Source organism: Peromyscus maniculatus, chromosome 11 (assembly GCF_049852395.1).
Source record: "Peromyscus maniculatus bairdii isolate BWxNUB_F1_BW_parent chromosome 11, HU_Pman_BW_mat_3.1, whole genome shotgun sequence".
NCBI classification, from domain to species: Eukaryota; Metazoa; Chordata; class Mammalia; order Rodentia; family Cricetidae; genus Peromyscus; species Peromyscus maniculatus.
The window spans coordinates 39,854,283-39,876,591 of record NC_134862.1 but is presented as its reverse complement, the minus strand read 5'-3'; the positions used below and the strand labels follow the sequence as shown (position 1 = coordinate 39,876,591).

At 41.4% G+C, this 22,309-nt stretch overlaps 1 protein-coding gene across 1 annotated transcript in view; it reads right to left on the bottom strand.

Annotated features, from left to right (window-relative positions):
* Positions 1-22,309, bottom strand: part of Thsd7b (thrombospondin type 1 domain containing 7B) — an 852,383-nt gene that overhangs the window by 1,886 nt on the left and 828,188 nt on the right. The window contains exons 22-27 of the mRNA XM_042258057.2: positions 17,757-17,916; positions 16,370-16,543; positions 16,172-16,267; positions 13,877-13,959; positions 11,593-11,785; positions 6,301-6,388 (exon numbers count right to left, since the gene is read on the bottom strand). Coding sequence (XP_042113991.2) covers positions 6,301-6,388; positions 11,593-11,785; positions 13,877-13,959; positions 16,172-16,267; positions 16,370-16,543; positions 17,757-17,916 — 794 coding nt within the window. The remainder of the gene's footprint in view (positions 1-6,300; positions 6,389-11,592; positions 11,786-13,876; positions 13,960-16,171; positions 16,268-16,369; positions 16,544-17,756; positions 17,917-22,309) is intronic.

The following is a 22,309-nucleotide window of genomic DNA, read 5'->3' as shown; positions in this document are numbered from 1 at the left end:
GAGGAAGGCTGCTTTTCCTACTCATAAAGAACCTGATGTGCCAAATTCACATGAATAGCCACCATGTATTTACATTCTTGTTTTTTATATATGAAATTTTTGTCATGTACTCCTCTTCTCCACACAGACCCCCTTCTCCACAGAGCCTGGCTCTGCCATGTCTTCAGAGGCTAGCTCTCTTCTGCTCTGTCCTCATCAGGGATCTCTCTCTCTCCCTCCCTCCCTTCTGCTCTTAGATTGCTATGACATGTAGTACATAGTAGCATCTATTATTTATTTTTATTCAATGCAGACTGAGTGCCAAGTCTGTGCCAAGCATTTTATATTTATTCTTTCAATAAGTCCCAGAACCCGAGAGCAAGGTACTTCTTAGAAGCAACATTCTCTTCTGCTTGGAAAAATGAGTTGAATTTTATGTCCAGACCGAATTTAAATGAAAACGAAACATTGTAGTTTTATAAAAGGCAGTTTACTACTGTGTCATCTGCTGTCATCACTCTCTGTCATGGGAGCATCTTCGTCACTGAGCAGTGTCCCCATTTCCCCTCCTGTGTTCCCTGGCAACCGCTAATCAACCTTCTGCCTCCACACATCTCTTGATCGCATCTCTCGATGCTCGCTGTCTCACACGAATGGAGCCGAACCAGCGGTGGCCCTTCGTGTCTAGCTCCTTTCACCCTGTGGTCAGAGTGCTGAATTTCCTGTTACCTGAATTAATGAGAGTATGAAGAGTTTGGCAGAACCAGTTGGAGGTAGGATTTCCTAATCTGAAATGCCCAAGTTCTAATCAAAGAGCAAAATTAATTTTTCTGACTCATGTCTGAAGCAAGCCATCTAAGCTAAGAAGATAAAAACGATCTCCAAAACTTTACTGAATGGAACCATACATCCTCTCAGGGGCCTTCACCCAGCACCGGGCATGCAGCAGGCTCCCACGGAAAATTTGCTGGGTGCTGGGCATGGGCTGCAGGCAAACAGCTTCCAGGTAGAGAAGCTGATGGGAAGCAGCAACTTGATTTAGAATCCTCCTCAGAGAGAGCCTAAGCTTCGATATCCTGCTTTTCAGGCTCTCTCCAGTTCTCACAGGGGTACTACATAATTACTTGACTAGCATCCAATTTAACTTTATCCATTTGAATCATTGGTATATTCCAGAGGCTTTATTTGTAGCTGGGTGGAGCTTCTAACATGGATAATAAACCTGGCTTGAAACAGGGTCCTTGGTATGCTGACCCATGCATTTAAAGGTAGTTAAAAACAAAACAAAACAAAACAAAAACCAGAGGAGAGGTTGGGACCTCCTGGAAATGACACCTTGTATATCTACCTTAGTGAGTGTCAAGAATTTCTTCTGAAGTAATGGTAAAGATGTCCCCATGTCCCTACTATGTGTGAAAGAACAGGGAGTAAACAGAGGGTTGGGAATTGTAGATCCTACAGTTCCTGGCAGTCTGCCCTGGTTTTGCATGTGCTATATGTTCCTAGGTGAGGAAAAAATGAGAGTTGGGGACCTGGGCAGTGAAGGCAAGGGACAGCAGTGGCTAGATTTGTATGAGGAGATAAAATCATTGCCTGGGAGACATGTAAACTTGGCTCGGCTCTGCGAGTGGGGCCTGGGAAATTCTGCTCAGAATGTGCACAGATGTTTTCATGTCTGCTTCCCTATGTAGATTTATGAGCACAGTTTCCACCTCTGAGGCAATGGAGGACTGGAGACCTTGGTGGGCCATGCATGGCACGGAGTCACCGAGATTAGGACTTCCTTCACTGTGACTCACTGTGAACACTGTGAGCCCAAAAGTCTCAAGTATGAATTTGTAAGACCTGAGAACCTTTGAATATTTTAAACAAATGAAATCCCTCCCTAATGGTAATCTGGGAACTCTGGAGTACAGGTCCCTGTGCAGCTGTGGTGAACAAAACTTCCAGGCCAGTTAAAGAGCCTCCTAAAAGGGAGAGTGTGTATGGCCTCCTTATGAAAAACCACCAGCTAAGAGGCCTGTCTTTGGAGTCCTGGGCCCCCTTTTCTTCTGCTTTTTGGAACATGTCCCCTTTAAGATAAATGTTTCTTATTTTTTTTCCTCCATAAACTCTGGTGTTACAAAAGCATAATCGCTCCTCTCCATCAAGTAAAATAAGGGACCCCAAAGGCCTGCACACAGTTCACAACCGCCGCTGCCAGCACCCAGCCGGCATCTGCCCCCGGCACGCCATTCTCCTGTTGAGCCTGACAGAGTGCTCTGGACAGCCACTACTGCTGGCAGAATCAGACAAAGCCTAAGACCATGCTCCCGTCCTGGCTATGAGAGATCATCAATGACAAATTTGAACGTGACCTCTTTTGAGGACATCTGCATTTTAGCAAAGGGTGAGAACGCATTCAGCCAGGAAAGGGGGCTGCCAGGAAAGCCACTGACACCTCCGAGTGCCCTGGAGTACAACCCACAAGGAACACTCCTAAGCTAGCTGAGGTTGCGTAGTTTGATGGAGGCAGGGAACATTTTTGTTTGTTTGTTTGTTTGTTTGGAGAGCTATCTGTGAGAGACAAGCTTCTGGAAGCCAGGGCAGCACTCTTAACCATGGATGGCAAGTCTGTTGCCAAAATGTGTTGCCAGAATGGACATGGTTATCTAGAGTGTCTTCCAGGCACTATGTCCAGGTTAACCATAAGCTCATCTAGTGTGCAGCTTCAGCAAATCATTCCCAGGGAAACCTGAGCTGAGGAGCCTTTCAAAATCCCCAGTACTAACGGATGCTCAGAAGGCCATTGTGGGAAGGAAATGCTTAGGGAGACTGTTTTTCTGCTTTTCTAAAAAAGTCCTTACAAATTTTATTATAAATTGCTTTCATTTAAAGTATATGTCTAAACCCTGGTATATTGCAGGAATTCTCCTATCATAAACCTTTTATTTTGGTGGAAAATATAACATGTCCAAACTGTCATCTTTTAATGCTCCTACAACCATTTAATGGAATGAGCTGTTGTGAAACATGCATTTGAGGGTCTGTACGTGGCTCTTTGAGGTAATGAAGGACATGTCTCTCCAGGGCTGTGATTCACTTTACCTGTAGAAATGTAGAATCTTGAAGGTGGAAATGGACGCTCTCACAGTGCATGTAAAAACCCTGCAGGCTTACTCAAGGGGGAGAACTTGTAGAAGAAGCCTGCACTTTGGGCTCAGCCCAATACAGAGCTGATTCTCCAAGCCAGGTGACCACAGAAACAGTATTTCAGTTAACTGCTCTTTAAACTAGAGTGACAACCACAGTGATTAATGAAAACTGTGCAGTATTTCTGCACCTAACATACAAACATTTGACTTTTACTCATCCACAAACCCTACAATCTTAAAAAAAAATCTTTATATTAATCAAATTATTTATTTATTCACTTATCTAGATGTTCAAAAAATAATGATCCAATCTGTGGTGTAAAAGAATCCATAAAACATAGCCAACAAAGTCTCCCCTCTAAAGTCTTTGGGGTTCTATAAAGAGTTGAAAAATACCTACGCAAACAGCTACACTGTCAGCAGGAAGTTAGTGCTGCAGGGAGGAGACACCAACAAGCTGTTCCCGGCTCTTTGAGAAGGACATAGGTTGGAACCTGAATTTTACTGGAAGCGTGGGTGGAATGCCAATAACTGGCTGTGAAAACTTCCTTTGTGTTAAAGGGGTCACGAGGATTAAACCGTGAGAAATACCTTTGCTATATGGAAAGGTTTTGTTCCGTGGAGATCGTGAATAAACACACAGGACGTACACAATGGCCCGCCAAATGTGAACAGACAGAGTCGGCTGTTGGGATAAAGCATCTGAAACAGCAACACAGATTCACAGACGAGCTATGTCTCAACCATGTGTGTGGAAATGGATATGGGAAAGAGGAAAGAATACACCTGATTGCAAATGGAGGAACTGATAGGATTGCCAAGTGGCAGATGTGAAAGTCCATGTGAATGCTGCATAAAACCATTTCTAGCATGGAACAAGAGACATCAGCACTTAGAGCTAAATATTAATATGTAGCACAGGCTTTGGGACTCAGTATATGACTAAGCTTATTAATTAAATACTTGAGTGAATTTTTTTTATTTCATCTAAATAGAAAAAAATATGTAAGTCGGTCATTTTAAAAAAGACAGTTTTCTCTGTGAGGAAACAAAAGATAAATGATTCAGGTCCACACAGCACAAGTGAGCTTCTCCAGGGTCGACGAACTAGCAGGAGATGAAACTGAGAGTTGGTCGGGTTTGGTTATGAAAGACTTTAGGCATTCAGCTAGACAATGAGATATAACCTTGACTTCATCAGTAAAATGAGACATTACTAATGGTGTAAGGAAGAGAGGTGGTGATCACCGGAGATATATTTTAGGAAGACTAATGTGGCCACAGGATAAAGGAGAAACGCTGTGTAAGTCCAAATGTGGGTCTGTTACGCGATATAAGTTGGTCACTGTGAATATCAGGGAGGAATTCTACTTGTATTTTGTAATCAGATCTTCTCAGTAATCACAGTGTTGCACCCCTAGTCCCAGTGTTTAGGAGGCTGAGTCTGAAGATCAAATTGAGTTTAGATCAGCCTAGGAGGGACAGGAGGAGGGAGGGAGAGAGGGAGGAAGGGAGGGAGAGGAAGAGAGCATCACGAGGGAGGGGGAATTGGTAAAAAATCTTACTGCTAGAATCTAGAATCTCAGAGCTTGGAGTTATAAAGTCTTATTAAATATGTGCTGCTGGGAGAGTGGATGACAGTTTAAATCAGTAAGTGGTAGGGAAGGGAGAAAAATAATGAAGGAAACATTGTGGCTCTACATGAATATTTTACATGTAGGAATATTAAAAACTACACACTAGTTTTTAAATTACTTGCGTAGAAGGGTGCAGGGGGAACAACAGAATCTTGATTGGGAATGAGGCTGTTAATATCGAGGAAGTCACTTGTTTTTATATTGCCATCAGGTGGTCCAATGATCTGGAACCTTTTGCAACTTGAAGAGCATTGTCCCATGAACCTTCGTGTTCTCTACTGTGACTTTTAGAACATCCCCTGTTTCTAGCCCTTTCTGTTGGTGGGTACCTCAGCAGGCTATGAGACACCTGGGAAACACTGAAGCTCACATTTGTTCATTATGACGGGATGTCCACAGTGCTCGCCTAACCTATCAACTGAGACACTTAAGCTGGTCCAATCATTTGATTACAGGGTGGATGACTGCTGGAGACAGCACATTTTTTACTAGGACATTCTGGAAATACTAGCTGGATAGAAATCTCATTTCTAGGAATTCAATTTTGATCACTACAGGTGGGCAAGAGGGATAAAGTCATCCGATTTTCTTCACCAATTTCAACTGACCAAAAGCAACGATTTAAAAGTCTATGCAGCCTTGGAAACTGAATTTGAAGTTAAATATACAGATTTGGTCAGGATTAAAACTTGAGCAAAAATTCTCAAATATTTTATGAGACAGATGAGGAATATAAATATCTTGGTTGGGAGAAAAAAGCCAAATAACACTTTGATCTCATAAAAAAAAAATCCCTGAAAATAGTGCTTTGGAAGCTAACAGAATATTCTTCACATACTCTAAAATATTCAAATTTATTTATGTGTATGTAGTCTCAAGAACTGCTCATGAAGTAAAATATATTCTGTACAATAAACTAATTAGAATTTCCAGAGAGTAGGCAGTAGGACTCGTCACTTACAAAGCAGGGTCCCTGGAATTGACAGCTAATTAGATGTAGATGGTTAATATTATCTTTGTTATTCAAAATGCATTAGCAAGGGGGAACCAACTGGTTAACTTACCCTAACTTTTCAAAACGGGCCTAATTAAGAATTAATAATAATTAAGAATAATGTAATAACTAGAAGTATATAAAGTAGTGTTCACAGATTGGCAACAGACCAAAATTACCTAAGGATTTTATGTATGTGCAGAAGTTCTGACCACACCCCAAAATAACTACCTTTGGATTCTTAGGTGTGGAACTCAGCATCATTGTCTAGGAGACACCTCATTTGCCCAAATAAACCCACAGTCCAAATCAAATGCTAAGTGCAAAAATGCCAAGGCATGGCTTGTCTTTTATAGCTTCTAATATTAACCCAAATAGAAATGTGTTATCAAGTGGTAACAATACTGGTAAAGGTCCTTCCAATATTTCACCTGTTAATCTCCTTTTTGTGGTCCTGAGATTCCCGTCATTTTTATCAATGTTTTAAAAATATGGTTAAATCCTTTTAACACCCCCCACACAAAAACAGGGATAATTTTCATTCCTTGGTACTTACCAAACAAGATAGGAAGTAAATACTAGGAAAATCATGATAAGAAAACTGCCACCTGAAACGCCATAAACCCAAATTTTTACTCGGCCATCTGTTTAAAACAGAAATAACACAACAACCTTAGCACACAGAAGTCTTCAACATTTAGGAGAGAAAGCACATGTACAAAGTAACATAATGTTTGACAACCCAGAGCTGATGATTAATTCTAGATCTGAAATGGGTGCGTAAGCTCGCTGATTACTCATGGGAGAGATTAGTCATGGCGTGATCTGTGAACCGCCCTGTGGAACCAGGTGTTGACAGTTTTCTGTCCTGACCATCCCAGGAATATGGATTACCTACTAGAGATAACTGTAACAACAATTAATAGGAAATACAGGCCACAAGTTTGAAAAAGAGCAAGGTGGGGTATATGTGAGGGTTTGGAAGGAGAAAGGCGAAATGTATAACTATACTACTAAATCTAAAAACAACATATAAATCATACAACATTATACCAGTTGGTGTGGACTTTCTAGACATGAACAGTTTATATCACTCTAACTTTTAGCCAATCAGCCATTAATTGGTTGATAGCTAGGTTTTTAGCCAAATGTGGTGGGTCAGGCCTATGATCCCAGCACTCAAGGGGATTACCACAAATTTGAGGCTACCTTTGTCTCAAAAAGAAAAAAAAAAAAACCAAACAAACAAAACCTTTAAGGGTGTAACTGCATTGCAGTAAATATATTTTTGGCCAAATAATTTCTTTTTCACCTAAATTCACAAGTGTCCATAGTTGTAAGCTACAATTTGGTGACTGCTGTTAAATAGAAAAGAATAATGGCAGCAAAGAAGAAAATAAGAAAACAATAGATCAGAAACTAAAATATTCACCCAAGTTCCCACCCCCAACAGGAGATATTGACAATCCTTAATTCATCAAACCTACTGGGGGATTTTTGAACTTGTTTGAAGATTCTCATGTTTTTACACATGCCGTATAAAAATACCACCATTCTCCCAACACGAAGAACAACAAAAACTACAACTAAAAAGATAACCACACTTCCCAGCTCGTTCTTTTAACATGCATGCAAAGAGAATTAGGATACACATTTCAGTAGCTCTTTCTTCTGAATGCAATCAGGTGAAGAAAAAATACTCAAATAGGTTTTCTGTATCAGACACCTTCCCTCAAAGTCCAGGGAATACCATGGAAGAGTAGACAGGAAGACCAGAAGCCGTAACTCAGAAAGGACTTTGGTGAAACCTTGTCTTCTGGATAGGACGGGACCTTTTCTCTTATTAACTCTATGAATGCGTAGCACCTGTGGCTGCCCTACACACAAGCCAAACAAGAGCAAGCCAGCCAACATTCCACTGAGGACTGGGAGGGGCACAGAGCCGCACCCCCGCTGAGGGGCTATTAACAGTTAAGGGCTGCTGGGGAAGGGAGACCCTGGTAAGTGGACCACACTACAGTGGATGGCCCTACCACTATGTCTGCATGAGCAACACTAGCTGGATTCTGTGGGAGGTTTTATATATATTTGTATATTTATACAGATATAAATAATTAATAGAAGCCGGGTGGTGGTGGCGCACGCCTTTAATCCCAGCACTCGGGAGGCAGAGCCAGGCGGATCTCTGTGAGTTCGAGGCCAGCCTGGTCTACCAAGTGAGTTCCAGGAAAGGCGCAAAGCTACACAGAGAAACCCTGTCTCGAAAAACAAAAAAACAACAACAACAACAAAAAAAAATTAATAGATATGTATAAACTATATGTATATAAGAAAATATATTATATAAATTTATATGTTATATATAATACTCTAAATTGATGACTATGTGTATACAAGAAAATATCATTTTAGATTTTCTACCTACCACAGTTAAATGAAACTTATTAGTCAAGTAAATATTATGGTCTTTGTGTGACTTTTTTCTATGTAAAATATGGTTTAGGTGGACTAGGATTTTCATTTTTTTTGTCCTAACTAGATTTGTAATTGGGCTGACAAGGGCAGTTGTTAGCATCCCAAAGGAATGACAGTTCTTCATGAAGGAAATATTCAGGGATTCAGATTCACCACACTGAGTCCATGGTACGCATAGCACCATCTCATGCTAAACTGTGTATGGGATACCACCTGAATCTATGGTAAAAAGGTTTGGTTAGAGTAACATCACAATTACATTAAATTATGCTGTAATTCACTATATACATTTTTCATGACTCAACCAGAGACTCATTTGAGAATGAGCTTCAATAAAATTATATCTTTCTCTGGTCATAAAAATCTTTTAAAAAGTTGAAAATGGTTGTCCTGAAACACTGATGATGGAATTCTCCACTTTGAGTTTTTACATTGACAATCTGAGCAAGACTATTCCTGACATCTCTTCAATCATAGAGCCTCCAGAGCTCAGGCCTTGAGATAGCCCAATGCTTTTATCCTTATTGTAGATGAATGTGGTGGGCCAGAATGCTATTTTAGGGAGAATTTAATAATCAACTTAATAAATAAATACACATTTCTAACAGTATAATGAGTAGACTTAAAATTCAAACTACTTAAAGAGATGCAGGATGGAAATATTTTTCTGTCAGCCTCCACTTTCTCTTGTGGGAGCTATCTCTGATCTCGATGTCTGTGGATCTTTTCAGTCTTGATGTATGTATGCCGGCATCTAAATGCACACACACACACACACACACACACACACACACACACACACACACACACACGTGTGCATATTGTTCACTTGTTAACTCTATGTTTTTTCATTAGTCTGTATAGGTTGCAGATGGTCCTAGTTCACAGAAGCAGGTTTATCTCATCTCAATGTATCTATAATACACATCACACTGTTGATGTTTGTGTTTTTATAACATTCTGCTTACAGGCACCTCAGTTGCCTCTACTCATTTGTTAAAAGAAGCAGGCATGCACTGGGAATCATTTGCATTCTCGTGTGTATGTATGTGCAGGTTGGAGTCTTTAGAGAGAAATTTGAGATCAAAATGTATGGCAGCTAAATATATTATGATAGCCTCAGTGTCCCCTGAGGGGCTGCCTCAGATTATGCTCCCACCTAATATATAAAACATATAATATATTACAAGAATATACTATATATTATATAATACACAATATAATAATAGTAATTTTAGAACCTAAAAGTTATTATAAACTGACTGGGCTAAAACGTCATTTTGGGGAGTCTGTTCTGTGGTTACAGCACTCACCATATGAGTGTGAGGACTGGAGCTCTGACGCCCAGCACTCACGTAAAAGCCAGGCAGGCATGATGACCGCCTGACTGCACTCCCAGCGTGTGCGAGTCAGAGATGGGAGAGCCTCAGAGCAAGCTGGTAGATAGACTGGCCGACTTGGCAAGCTCCAGGTTCCACTGAGAGCCACTGTCTCAGTATTTAAGGTGGAAAGCCATGGAGGGAAACACCTGACGACAACCTTGGGCCTCCAGACACATGGGCACACAAATACATGTGCATTCATGTGCTCCACCACACGAAAACACGTTACATACACATGCAGGCACAGCACACACCAACACGTGCAAAAACGCTGATCTGTTTACATATGTAGAGCCACACATATGTGTATATACGGACACATATTTTGTACCTATCTATATAGCCTTACGTGTGTGCATGCATAGACATTTTTGCATGTGTTTATGCACCTGCATACCTGTGTATCTGCACATTTATTTTTTAAATTTATCTATAAACACATATGCCTGTTTACCCCATTGAGACTTTATTCTAATTATCCTCCTAAAGTTGCATGTGTCATGGATGAAAAGTCTACATGGCATATTATTTCCTCCCATGTAAATCTGTCTTCACTTTGCTCTTAAAACTGAGATTTTTAAAGTACCTTGGGCATATAAGGAATCAAAGGTTGAGTGAGAAGTCAGAGCATGAGCCCATTTCCCTGATCCGGGTGAACATCCTTTGCATCTGGGCTGTTTTCTGCTTCATTTAAATGTCCCAGCAGGGAGTTTTAGGTATGAACCAGGGCTTCCGTCCAGAAGGGAAGTTTCCAGGGTCCATCTGTCCAAGGTGTGTCTGTCTTTCCCTTCCCATTACCTGTCAGTTATGTGGCTTTGCCTGGTAGTTTTAAGTGTTTCATTTTGGAAAAGAAGTTAGTGTGAGAAGCACAGAGATGCTCGCACACTTCACAGAGTGGCACACGACAGTCTTAGTTACCTGCATCTTTAAACTCACTCTTGTCACTTTCTGGTATGACCCTGGTGAGATCACCTAGTGCCGCTAATTTTGGTGTTCTTTTTTTTTTTTTTTTTTTTTGGTTTTTCGAGACAGGGTTTCTCTGTGTAGCTTTGCGCCTTTCCTGGAGCTCACTTGGTAGCCCAGGCTGGCCTCGAACTCACGGAGATCCGCCTGGCTCTGCCTCCCGAGTGCTGGGATTAAAGGCGTGCGCCACCACCGCCCGGCCATAATTTTGGTGTTCTTAATCTCTCCACCAAAGCAGATAGCATCCCCTTAGGTTGCAAGTGTGAAATGAGGTGATTCATGGCAGCAGAGCCACACAGCAGCCACACAGGTGGTATGCAGCACGTTTTCTCTCCTGTCTATAATAAACACTAAGTTCTGAGCCCTAAAGGCTGGATACGTGACAATCCACAAAGTGGGTTTCTCTATACTGATTTTATAGGTAAAGGAACAGAGACAGAGGAGTTACAAGGTTACACTTGTTTGAAAGCGGGTGGTTTAAGGCACAAGGCCTGAAAGGCTTCCTTGTCATGGAAACTGGGTCTCCTTATCATTTCCCCAGTATCTCAAAACCCACAGCAGGTCTGTGGGTATTTCCTTTAAGTTCCTGTGATTTGATTCCAATTCCCCCTTTAATATCATTTAAACGCACAAATCCAGTTACAGAAGCAGCAACAATTTACAATTAAAAGACACTCTCCCAAGATACTACTTTGTTCCTTAAGTCACTCCCTCTTAGACTATGATTGCCAAGCTAATAAGGATCCACGAGAACACTTTATTCTTACATGGGAGTACGCATCATGAAACACTCAAATCTGAGAAACCTTGAGCTAAACCACATGCTTCATCCTTCTTTTCTCCTTCCTTCCTTCCTTCCTTCCTTCCTTCCTTCCTTCCTTCCTTCCTTCCTTCCTTCCTTCCTTCCTTCTTTCCTTTCTTCCCTCCCTCCCTCCCTCCCTCCCTCCCTTCTTTCCACAGTGAGAGATAACCACAGTATGAGCTCACTGGCAAAAAATTTGCACCCCTTATTTGCAGCAGAAACACACCTGGGTCAAGAGGTTGAAGAGGCCATCCTTTAAAAATATCATGTATTTTGGAATTCACAGGTCTGTTTTTCCCAGGAAGGTTTTTCACATCAGCTTTTTTGTCCTCTGAGCCAGGTACCTTCATGCAGTAATCCAGGAATCCACTTGATCTCATTATCTCTGTGTACCCCTTCTCACAGCCACAGACGCCGCCCTACAGCACAGAAAACACGTTCGTGGTTATGTAGGAGCTGTGCCAATGAATAAAGAAGAATTATTCAAACACCAGTGAAATCACTTAATAGTAGCCTTTGATATGTCCTGGAAATGTGGGCGTTTCAGCAACTGATTTACCAATGGGATAGAGATCAAATATGTCATTCATCTTTCTGGGTCCCAATGTCAGCACTAAATAACTTGCCAGGTTTTTCTAGTGTGCTTATAATTTGTAGAGTGTTTTAGTATGCTCTTTCTCCTCTTTTAGAGATGTTTATGGCATTTCATCAAATTTTCATCTTCAACTACTCCTCACCAGTTTCAGATGCCTGCCCATAGGTTCCAGTTTTTTTCCTTCTTAACTCCAAAGGAAAGCCCCAGTTTGTGCACGTATTTTATTTGAATTAGGTGATGCCTGAGTGCTGTCATCTTTTCAGATGCTAGATCTCTTTATCACCTTGTACTTTTGGTGCTTAACTAGTCATGACTGCCTTTCTGCTCCTAGGAGGGAGGTCCACCTGGAGGAAAGATATTTGACTGGAATCATATTTAAGGAAAAAAATAGCCCCCTCAATTACTCTTCATTGCAGTAACTCGAGTGTCGCACTATATCACATCCTTACTTGACATTATGACAATGCGTCCTTTCTATTTGCTTCTGCGGTTTCCGGTCACTTTCATGTGTAATGAGTGTCTTTGACAAGCTGACTATGATGAACAATGATAGACAAGGGTTCCTATCTGTCTTGGGAAGTGAATCAGAAAATAATTTCTCTTAGTCCAACAGACAGTCACAAGAATACCAGAGAAAAGAAAAGGGGTGTGATTATCAGTCTCCATGACTCTGCCATTATGGCTCCTTACATATACTTCACCTTCTGGCATTTTCTGAACAGATCCCTGCCTCTTATAGCCACTTAGGCCAATCCTCATCAAATAGTCAGTCTTGCTGGGATCATCAGTTCTTGACTAAATTTGATTTTAAGGAGCAATAGCTACTGAAATTGAATAAAGCACCTTGATGCACTACAGGACATATGGCAGCCAGAGAACCAAGCACTGTGACTGCCCACAGTTCAGTGCAGGACAAAGATATAACTATGCCATGGATTTTCAGTTGATGGACATTTCACATGGTGGTGTTATTAAGACATCTTTACAAGATGAATCTCTATTGTTAGTCTGAGAGAAGAGCTGTATCTAGTTAATTGTATGTGCCAAGGGTTTAAGGAAGAGTTATTTATGCTTTATTAACATGAATAAAGGTGGGCAAAGGCAACTTATATTTTGCAAACATTGTCAGCCTAAATGAATTTATTTCTTCTTTTTGTTTCTATTTTTTTTCAATCCTACCCATACCTTTTCTGTGGTAAAGAATTAGCCTGTCTTGAAGTAGACGAGTCATAAAATATGATTGAGTGCCTAAATTACTTTCAATGCATTGCTTTTCAGGATACACCCACTGAAGGAAGAAACCTGTCTCCTTGAGATATGCAACACAGCTTTAAAATACTACATATGCATTGCAACCAGGAAGACCCACTAATTACAATGTACTGCATATTTTACATCAGTTCCCAAGCAGAAGTATGTGGAAGGGATAGGGGGCAGAACAAAAATCCTGCATAAAAAACCCAAGCAAATATCTTCATGCACATGTGTGCGAGCACATCCCCCCCCACTTTTTTTTTTTTTTTTTTTTTTAAGCCATGGTCATATGTTTAACCTACTTTTAGCAAACTAAAACTTGACTCACTCTATGAACATTGCAGGGTAACAAATTTTACCAGGTAATTTTTATCGAATATAAACAGCATGTACATATTTCAAAACAGCTCAGCTGCATGAAAGGTTAAAAATAAAATGCGTACATCAACTAAAACAGTTATTGGTAGATGGAGCATAAATTAGACAGCTGAAGGGCAGATTTGGTGAACTTCAGTCTTGGCGATTGTTGTTCTCCCTCGAACTGCCTCTAGATGGCGATGTAGGCACGCAAAATTGCTGCCGGCTGTAGCCGACCCGCACACCTCACTGCCTGTAATGCTGAAATTATAATGCCTGTAGGGGAACCCAGCATGTGACTCACCTGTGTGCAGTAGGAGAACGGTTTTCTACAAGCTGGAATGCATTGCCGAATGGCAGTAGGGCGTGCCTGAGGGGAGCAACCGCCTACAAAGGAAATATCACTGTTATTTGCAGATTTGTCTCTGATAATCATATTTAAAAGTTTGCTATTCCCCCTTCATGGCTTAAATGTATATGTCAGCCATATGCTACACGTCTGGCTTATTAATCACCCTAGGATGTGTTTAAAATGAGACATTTATAGAGTTTTTCCATGTTCGTTGGCATCAAGAGTCTATCATGTGTCTATAATTGAGGGCAAGGCCTGTGAGCACCCGGATCAGTAAAAGAATTGATGAGATCTCTAGTTCGGTTCAAGAACAGCAAACACAGCTGCTTAGAGACTCATTCCATGTACATATCTCTCCAGTTCCTGGCTGACCCAGCATGGCACTAACTAGGCTGATTCCAAAAGCCAAGTAAAAGAACGTCACTGTTGCTCTGTGGGTCCCATTGCTCAGCACCGTGGAGAGGATTTGGTAAGAACCAGGCCTAATGAATATACACAGCTGCATACGGACCTCCCCCTCGGCATGTGTACGGAAGCAATGCATGAAGTCTAGAGTGACCAGTCCAATGCTCCACACAGCACTCGTGGGTCTGTAATTGCTGATGCAGGGTTATGTAAATATCTGAGTTCAAGGAAGGAGGGAGGTGTGTCTAAAACCCACCCGTGTACTGCCCTGGTTTTGCCTTCCCTTGATTCAAAGTGGGAATAGACGTGAAATACGTTTTGAGATAAGTAGATTGAGAAGTTGAGGCATGTAAGGGCAGTGTTTAAACCGTATTCATATGACGTCAGTCGAATTTATAGGCTCTAGTCTTTGCAGTGCAATAATTGTCAACCAATTACACTTTGTGGTGTGGCAGCTAGCAAAAAAAGCTTCAGGCTGGAGGCTAGAGAGGGAGGACCAGGCCTAAGCATTTCCTGGGAATGGAGCTGCCACATTGTTACTATTGTTCAGAAGAAAAAAAAGAAGACAAAAACAGACGCCAAAGTTAAAAACAAAACAAAACCGAAAACCTACTGCCATCCAGAGGCAGCGCCTGGAGTTGAAACTGGTCATGTGGAAGTCGGTGGCCATGGCCACATAGCACCCGTCCATTTCACCCTCATGTCTGGGGACAGGGCATTCAGTCTTCAAATTTGTGGTCTCCAGGGTGGATTCTCCAACTCCCACCCATTACAGGACACGGCTTTTAAGCTTTAAGAATGAAGCTAGGCTCTAGTTGTATTTATCGGGCGGTGCCAATGGCCTAAGCTCACTTGTCTGATGGCCTCATGCCAGGCACTGAGAAGGTCCACTATGCCAGCACAGCCCTCACCACTGTGTAAGCTTTTGGCCCACGGTGGAGTAGGAGGCCTCTTTTTGGTTCCTGGATAGGCCTGCTTATAGAGGACTTAGTTTTATCAGTGTACACAATGGAAAAGTAGCTCAATATAAATTATTGTATGATTGTACTAGGGGCTGATACCAATAATGTAAAGGCATGTAAGCAGGCTAAGGAAGGGGCTATGATTCTCCTGCTGCCGCAGACTTCTCCCAGCCTTGTGTAAGCTGTTTGTCAGCTGCAGAACTAAAGTAAAATCAATGCCGATTTAATTTGCTTTGACAAGTAGACATCAAAAAATCTTTAAAATTATTGAGAAAACCATTTGTACAATCAAATTGTACCCTCTTTTAAGAGTAAGGAATCTTTCCTTCAGACTATTTTTAGGCGTTAAGTAATTGCCCTAACCAGGAAAACATTCAAAATCAGCCTGCAGTGGGTAAACATGAGCATCCATAAAATCTACATGTTTTTGTTTGCATCATTGATGCCAAAACATTTCAATTTGAAAATGGTGTGTTTATCAACTCGGCTAATTTCAGCCTCAGAGAAGAGACGGGTGGACCTGTCGGGGAGAACTGATGCTCAATGGGCTCCTCTGAGTGTCCTCACTGATGGCACAGGCTTCAACACTTTAGAGCCTGCCATTTTAAACTAGCATGCGTCTCCCTCAGATTCATCTGAGACCGTACATTTAGGACTACTTTGTTGTGCTTCCACCGATCTGTTTGGCTTACATGCTCTATGAGTCTTTACGTAGAATTGTTGATTCCAAAACTGGGGGTGAGGCCTAATGAAAACCTTCCAGGAAGGCCATCTAAACCACCTGCTCTTCAACCTTGCTTCAATTTGTAAGCGAATTCCTCAACAGAAGCACACTGTGAGACCTTTCTGAAGGCTCCACATGAGTCCTAGTAAGGGATACCTGTGACATTCAGGCCATCGGAACGCTGGCACCACACAGTCCGTTCATTATTGTTCCAAAGGCTCACTTTCCATGCGTAGTGATAGCATTTGCCACCTGCAAGGAAATATAAAAACAGTAAGTCTATTACATCTCTCTTACCCACAGAACAAGCCTCAATGCATCCGAGTGGAAGCGCGGAAAAAGTGACCTCCTTACCCGTGCAAGGTCGTGTTTCTAGAACCTGCTGGGGGCAGCTGTCTTGATTCTCGAAAGACTGGATTATGAATGTCCTTGACCTGGATTGGCGGCCTGTGGTCTCCAGGCTTCTCCCATCGATGCAGGTTAACTCACACTGGCTCCACTCCGACCATGGGGTTATGTGGCAGTCTCCTGGGTAGTCACATAGTGCAGAGGAGGAGATACATTGTGAAAACAGGAACCAGACATCAGTGACAGAGATGGGGCATACAAGGGGGCATGGGGTGGAAGTAAAGGGGCATGCGCAGGTCCAGATATTGGCAGAGTTTCAGTCTGAAAGTGCTATTATTGGTGAAATAATTTATAGCTTAATCTAGTTAAGCAAAAGAGGGCAAAAATTAGATTGCCATAACTCTGCTTCAAGTCGGTCATTACAACTAGAGTGTAACATGGCTGCTTTAGGGGGGAGGTGGGAAGGATCTGGGAGGAGTTGGGGGAGGGGAAATGCCATTAGAATATATTGTATAAAAACTATTTCCAATAAAAGAAACATAGAAAAAACTTTAAAAGGGAGATGTAAAGAATATAATGACTTAGTTTCCCAGGATCAGCATACCACTGCAAAATGGATGTGCATAGAAACCATGAAAAATTACAAGTAGGTCATTGAAATAAGATATTTTTGCCTAAAGAATATTTACTTAAATGCATTATGCATAGGCATATTTATTTGTAGATGTAAACATATGGAGTAGACATATGGCACATAACTTAAATATAAACATTGACATATGAATGATGTATACTTAAATATGTATGTGCATATGTAACATGTAAATGCACATATGTATACACATACACATACTGTATTGTAAGGAAATATTGCAAAACCTTAAAATATTCAGTGTGAGCTAAATTGCATCGTTAGTATTAAAGTAAAATAATCATTTTATGTTTCTAGTGATGACCTTCACATATTCACAGAACCTGACTGTTTACGCTGAACTGACAAGCTTCTTGCCTGCCTCCCTCCCGCCATGCTGTCTGTCACTCAGGCTGCTCAGTCCCAAGATCCAGTTAGCATTCTGAGTGTTGGGCAATGTGGAGACATTGCTCGATCTGCCTGTTTTCTAGACGCCAAATCCACTGGTCAGTGAGGCCCAGGAAATGAGATCCTAGCTTAGGTTTTGTTTCCAAAACTAGTACTGTTTTTTTCTTTTTTTTTTCTTACTCTCTGTCTTTCAAAACGTTACCATACTCCACAATTCAAATGCATGAAATCCCATAAATAATTCAATATTGACACGATAGAACTTTTCAACGGAAAAAAAAAAAACCAGTGTAAATAAAAACCAAACAAGGTCATCATTGGGGTGGGGTGCTGCTCATTAGGGGAACTACACACCTGGGCAAGGCACAGAGCACAGCTGCTTCAGGGTTCCTTCTTGGAAGGGGACTTCTCCACACAGGGCATCCTCCACGCGGACAGCTGTGTGGGATATTGAGCCGTTGTGGACTACGCAGGAAAAGCTGCGCACCTGTACGCCTTCCCCACAATCTCCACCCTGAGAGAAGAAAGGATGCTCTCCAAATTAGCCAGATAGAATCTCAGAGGTTCGGTCCCCAAGGAAACCCCAATGACACACAGCAGCGTCCTTCTCTTTGGAATTCCTTCTCAATGGTTGACAATAATAAAGCGTCACTGAACTTCTGGGGTTGATAGGGAAAGTGACATAAAAACACAGACGAGTGCTTTAGAATTTTTGCCTCCAGAATAAGATCATTCATTCTGGGACTTGGGAAGAATTGACAAAATGAGAAAACCTGAATAATTCGTCTCCATGTACGTGAGAACATAGTCTGATTTATAATCACCTCCCAGAGAACATGCACAGTCCTGGGGTATGAATTTCTCTTTTATTTTTCCAATTTTTTCCTTTTGCAGAAGTTGATCCTTTTTCACAAGGATCAGGTTGGGATGCAAATAAAACTCTTGATTTTTCTCCATTGCTGTTTGAATAACTGTGACCTGAAACTAGATTTTCCTAGTTTGCCTACTGTACTGAGTAATACTCTTTGAGGATGTCTCATGCTAGTGTCACCCAGGAAGCTGGACACAGAGGGGAATTCATACAGTGCCCCACAGACACAGATAGGTAGAACTGAAAGGCTTGGTGGGCATTGAGCTCAACTGTCTGCTGATGGACATTACTCATGAGATGGGTCTCTTCACTAGGATTTTAGTTAGGTGTTTGTATTTCAAAAAGAAGTCCTTTGGAAATTTGGATGACTTCAGCTGACAGCTACATTTCCTCTCGTATACCTAGGAAGCAGAGCTGGAGGCAAAGCTTTGATGTTAAGGAGGTGCTGAGCCAGGATGCCAGTGAGGAGGATCAGACAGAACTGAGGAGAAAGGAGGGAAAGCCGGGCAGTGAATTACACACTGGACCCAGTGCTAAAAACAACTGCAAGTATGTCTTGGTTGCTCATAATATCTTCTAGATGTGCCATCCCATGCCTCGGTACCACCCATAAAGGACAGAGGGCAGGGGTGGGGGAGGCATTTATAATGCCAGAAACTCTTTTGATCCTATTCTCACTGATCAGCATGCATTCAGGTGTCGATTTTCCTACATAACCAGGTTGAATTTGTGTCAACTAAGTCCAAAAGCTAGTAGAGAGCTAGTTTTCTATTCCCCTTTGCTGTTGTGGCCACTCTGTGTCCATCTGTAGAGACAGACAGATAGATAGATAGATAGATAGATAGATAGATAGATAGATAGATAGATAGATAGATAGATAGATAGATAGATAGATGGATGAATGGATGGGTGGATAGATAGATTAGATAGCTAGATAGAGACTATCTCCTCATTAGATGACAGTCTGGTAACTCTACACTAGAAACTTGGGTTTTATCTCTTTCTTGGTCCTTCCTGTCTACAGAGGACAGATACTGCACTGTATCTGGATCTTGGAAATGCTGTAGGCAGGTCTTGCAGAATCAGGAGTGCAAAAGGACAAAAGTGTCAGTTAAGGCGGTTAAGATATTGACCCTGGGCATAGCGTAGGTGTTCTGTCTACTCACAAGCCAGCTGGTGCTAGCCAAGTACAACGGTACAAGCTTCTGGGCATCAAGGGAGCGTGTGGAGGGCTGCTAGAGAAGTAAGATGGCACAGACCACCAGCTTGGGAGCTCTCTACGCAAGGCAAGGCAAGACTAAGAAATTCAGTAGTGAGGTTTCAAGTCAGCTACAACTAACTGTGACCTGAAAATCATCAAATGGGAAATTCTAGAAACAAACAACTTAGGTGTTTAACTGCATGCCATTCTGAAGCACACGATGGAATATTTCCACCCTATCTTATCCCACACAGGATCTTTTGAGTGTATATTGTAGTACTTGTTCTAATTCATTACAGGCTACTATTATGTCAGTGTGTCCAGCTTAGAAATAAACTTTATTACAGCTATTGCTATATAAGAAAATGATGCTAAATATTAGATTCTTTATTATCTGATTTTGTGCCTCCTCTAGAGATCTTGGAATGTATCTGTCATGCAAGATAAGACCAAAGGAAAAAAAAAAGAGCAAAAAAAAAAAGTGCAAGGAGATCAACTGGCAAAAAAATGAAACATTCAGTTTGGGTGAACCCAGATTGTAGAAGTTTAAAACATAAGGATCCTGAGGCAGTACACAAATGGGACACCCATGGTGACACACGCCTTTAATCCCAGGAAGTGATGGCAGGAAGCAGAAAGGTATGTAAGGTGTGAGGACCAGGAACTAAGTTGGTTAAGCTTTTAGACTTTTAGCAGCAGTTCAGCTGAGATCCATTCAGATGAGGACACAGAGGCTTCCAGTTTGAGGAAATAAGATCAGCTGAGGAATTGGTGAGGCGAGGTTAGCTGTGGCTTGTTCTGTTTTGCTGATCTTTCAGTGTTCACCTCAATATCTGGTTTCCGTGGTTTTTTTTTTTATTATTATTATAAAACCCTTTAAGATTTGTGCTCCAGACACCACACACTTTCTTAGAAAAAAAATTAATAGAAATTATAGTTGGTTTATTTAGGATAGTTTCTCAGTTTGTTCATGCTACTATAATAAAATACCTTATATTGAGTAATTTATAAGTGATGGACATGCACTCCTCAAGGGAATCTGAGATGTTCAATATTAAAGTGTCAATAGGTGGCTTCTTCTAGATGGGACTTCCACATGTCCTGGGGGCAAAAGGGCAGGTGCCTTGGGCCTTCCATCATGAGGGTGGAACCTTCCAGACCCCTCCTACTGATGCCATTTTTCTCTTACATTGGCAGCCAGTCTTCAACATAAGAGTCATGAAGAGCCCCCGTACACCACAGCAGAGGGTGGATCACTCCAGGACTATCATTTAGTCATGAAGAGTACCATAACTTTAGGCCTAAGTGCATCTTTGGGAAAAAGAAGTTTAAAATCAATCTACAGTATAACAATTAAAACAAATGTGCTAATAAAAATTCACTGCCTAAACTGGAAAATAACAAGAACAAACTGAATTTCCTTTCTGGTGGGGAGTGCTCCTTCATAACTTAGTATCCAGATGATGGCTTTGCTGATTTTTCTAGGTGCAGTTTTTGCTGATGAGTATAAGGACTTTGTGTACTTGGAGATGAGTCTAAAGATGCCCCAGTGGATGTGGGGTTTGGAAGTCCTGATACCTTCAACTGACAGCATGAATCGATGAGAGTCTCTTTTGACATTCCATCAGGCAGCTTGGGTAGCAGTGCAGAAAACGAGCCTGCAATGGGGATCATCTTAAAAACCAAGACAAACAGTGATAGGCTCCTATTGTGTATCCTGGGATCAGCCCACATTCATCCTTAATCTGTTATACTTTTAAGGACAGTGCCCACATGAAGAGAAATCAGTATCAGACTGACAAATCCATTCATGAATCAGGCATGCTTTTATACAGAATTTATGAACTCCAGTCAGAAGGCAGACCCAAGGTCCTTACAGCAAGCTGGCAAACAGGGAGCATTTCCTCATCCACCCTCACTGCCTTGATCCTGAGTGAGGTTTCATTTACACTGAATTTTCACCTCCACCAGATGTGAACAGACAGATGACACTAATAAACAGAACTATAGTTTCAATCAAACTTTTAGAAGCAAATGCAATTCATTGAGCTCTTTATTTATGTGAGCTTCTGTGCTAAGCATTTCATGTAAGTCATCTAAAAAATAGTTGTAAGAGTGAATGTTCTCCAACTTCAGACTGGATCAACTGAAGATTAAAATTTTTGTAAAAAAATACTTTGATTAAACATGCATAGGTTTTTCCCCTTGTCATTACTCTTTATGTCATATAATGAATGTTTGCATACCATTTACATCCTAGTAATTAGCACTATAATTAATCAAGAAATACTAACGTATAAAGGCAAAGAAGAATGTAGGTTATATGCAAATACTATAGCATTTTCTATGAAGGACTAGAGCTTCTGAAGGTATTGGAAGTGAGGGGGAGGGCACCCAAGAGTCAATCTATTGAGACTCTCATAAGCTAGGCAAGAAAATGAAGCTTGGAGTGCCTAGATAATTGGTAAAGAAGTACAAATTCCCAGAACTGTGAGCCACATTGTGGTTGCTAGACGCCAGAATCTCAACTCTTCATGAATAGACATGAGTGGCTGAGGAACTTGCGTAGGGCTGGCAGGGTTTATGAAGGTAAACACATCTTTTTTTTCTGTTAATGTCTTTCTAAAAACATTAGAGGCAAACTTGTCACATCCACAGTGCCATTCGCAAGCCTCCGTCATTATTGCCTGACACTTCCTGATGTCAAGCAGCCAGTGACGTGCTACTGCCACCATCAGTAGCAGGCACCTGATGGGTTAGAGCATGAGCAGACAGGAGTAGCAGGGAAGCATTGGGAAGACTTGGTATTCCTTTGTGTGAAAGGCCTGTATGTGT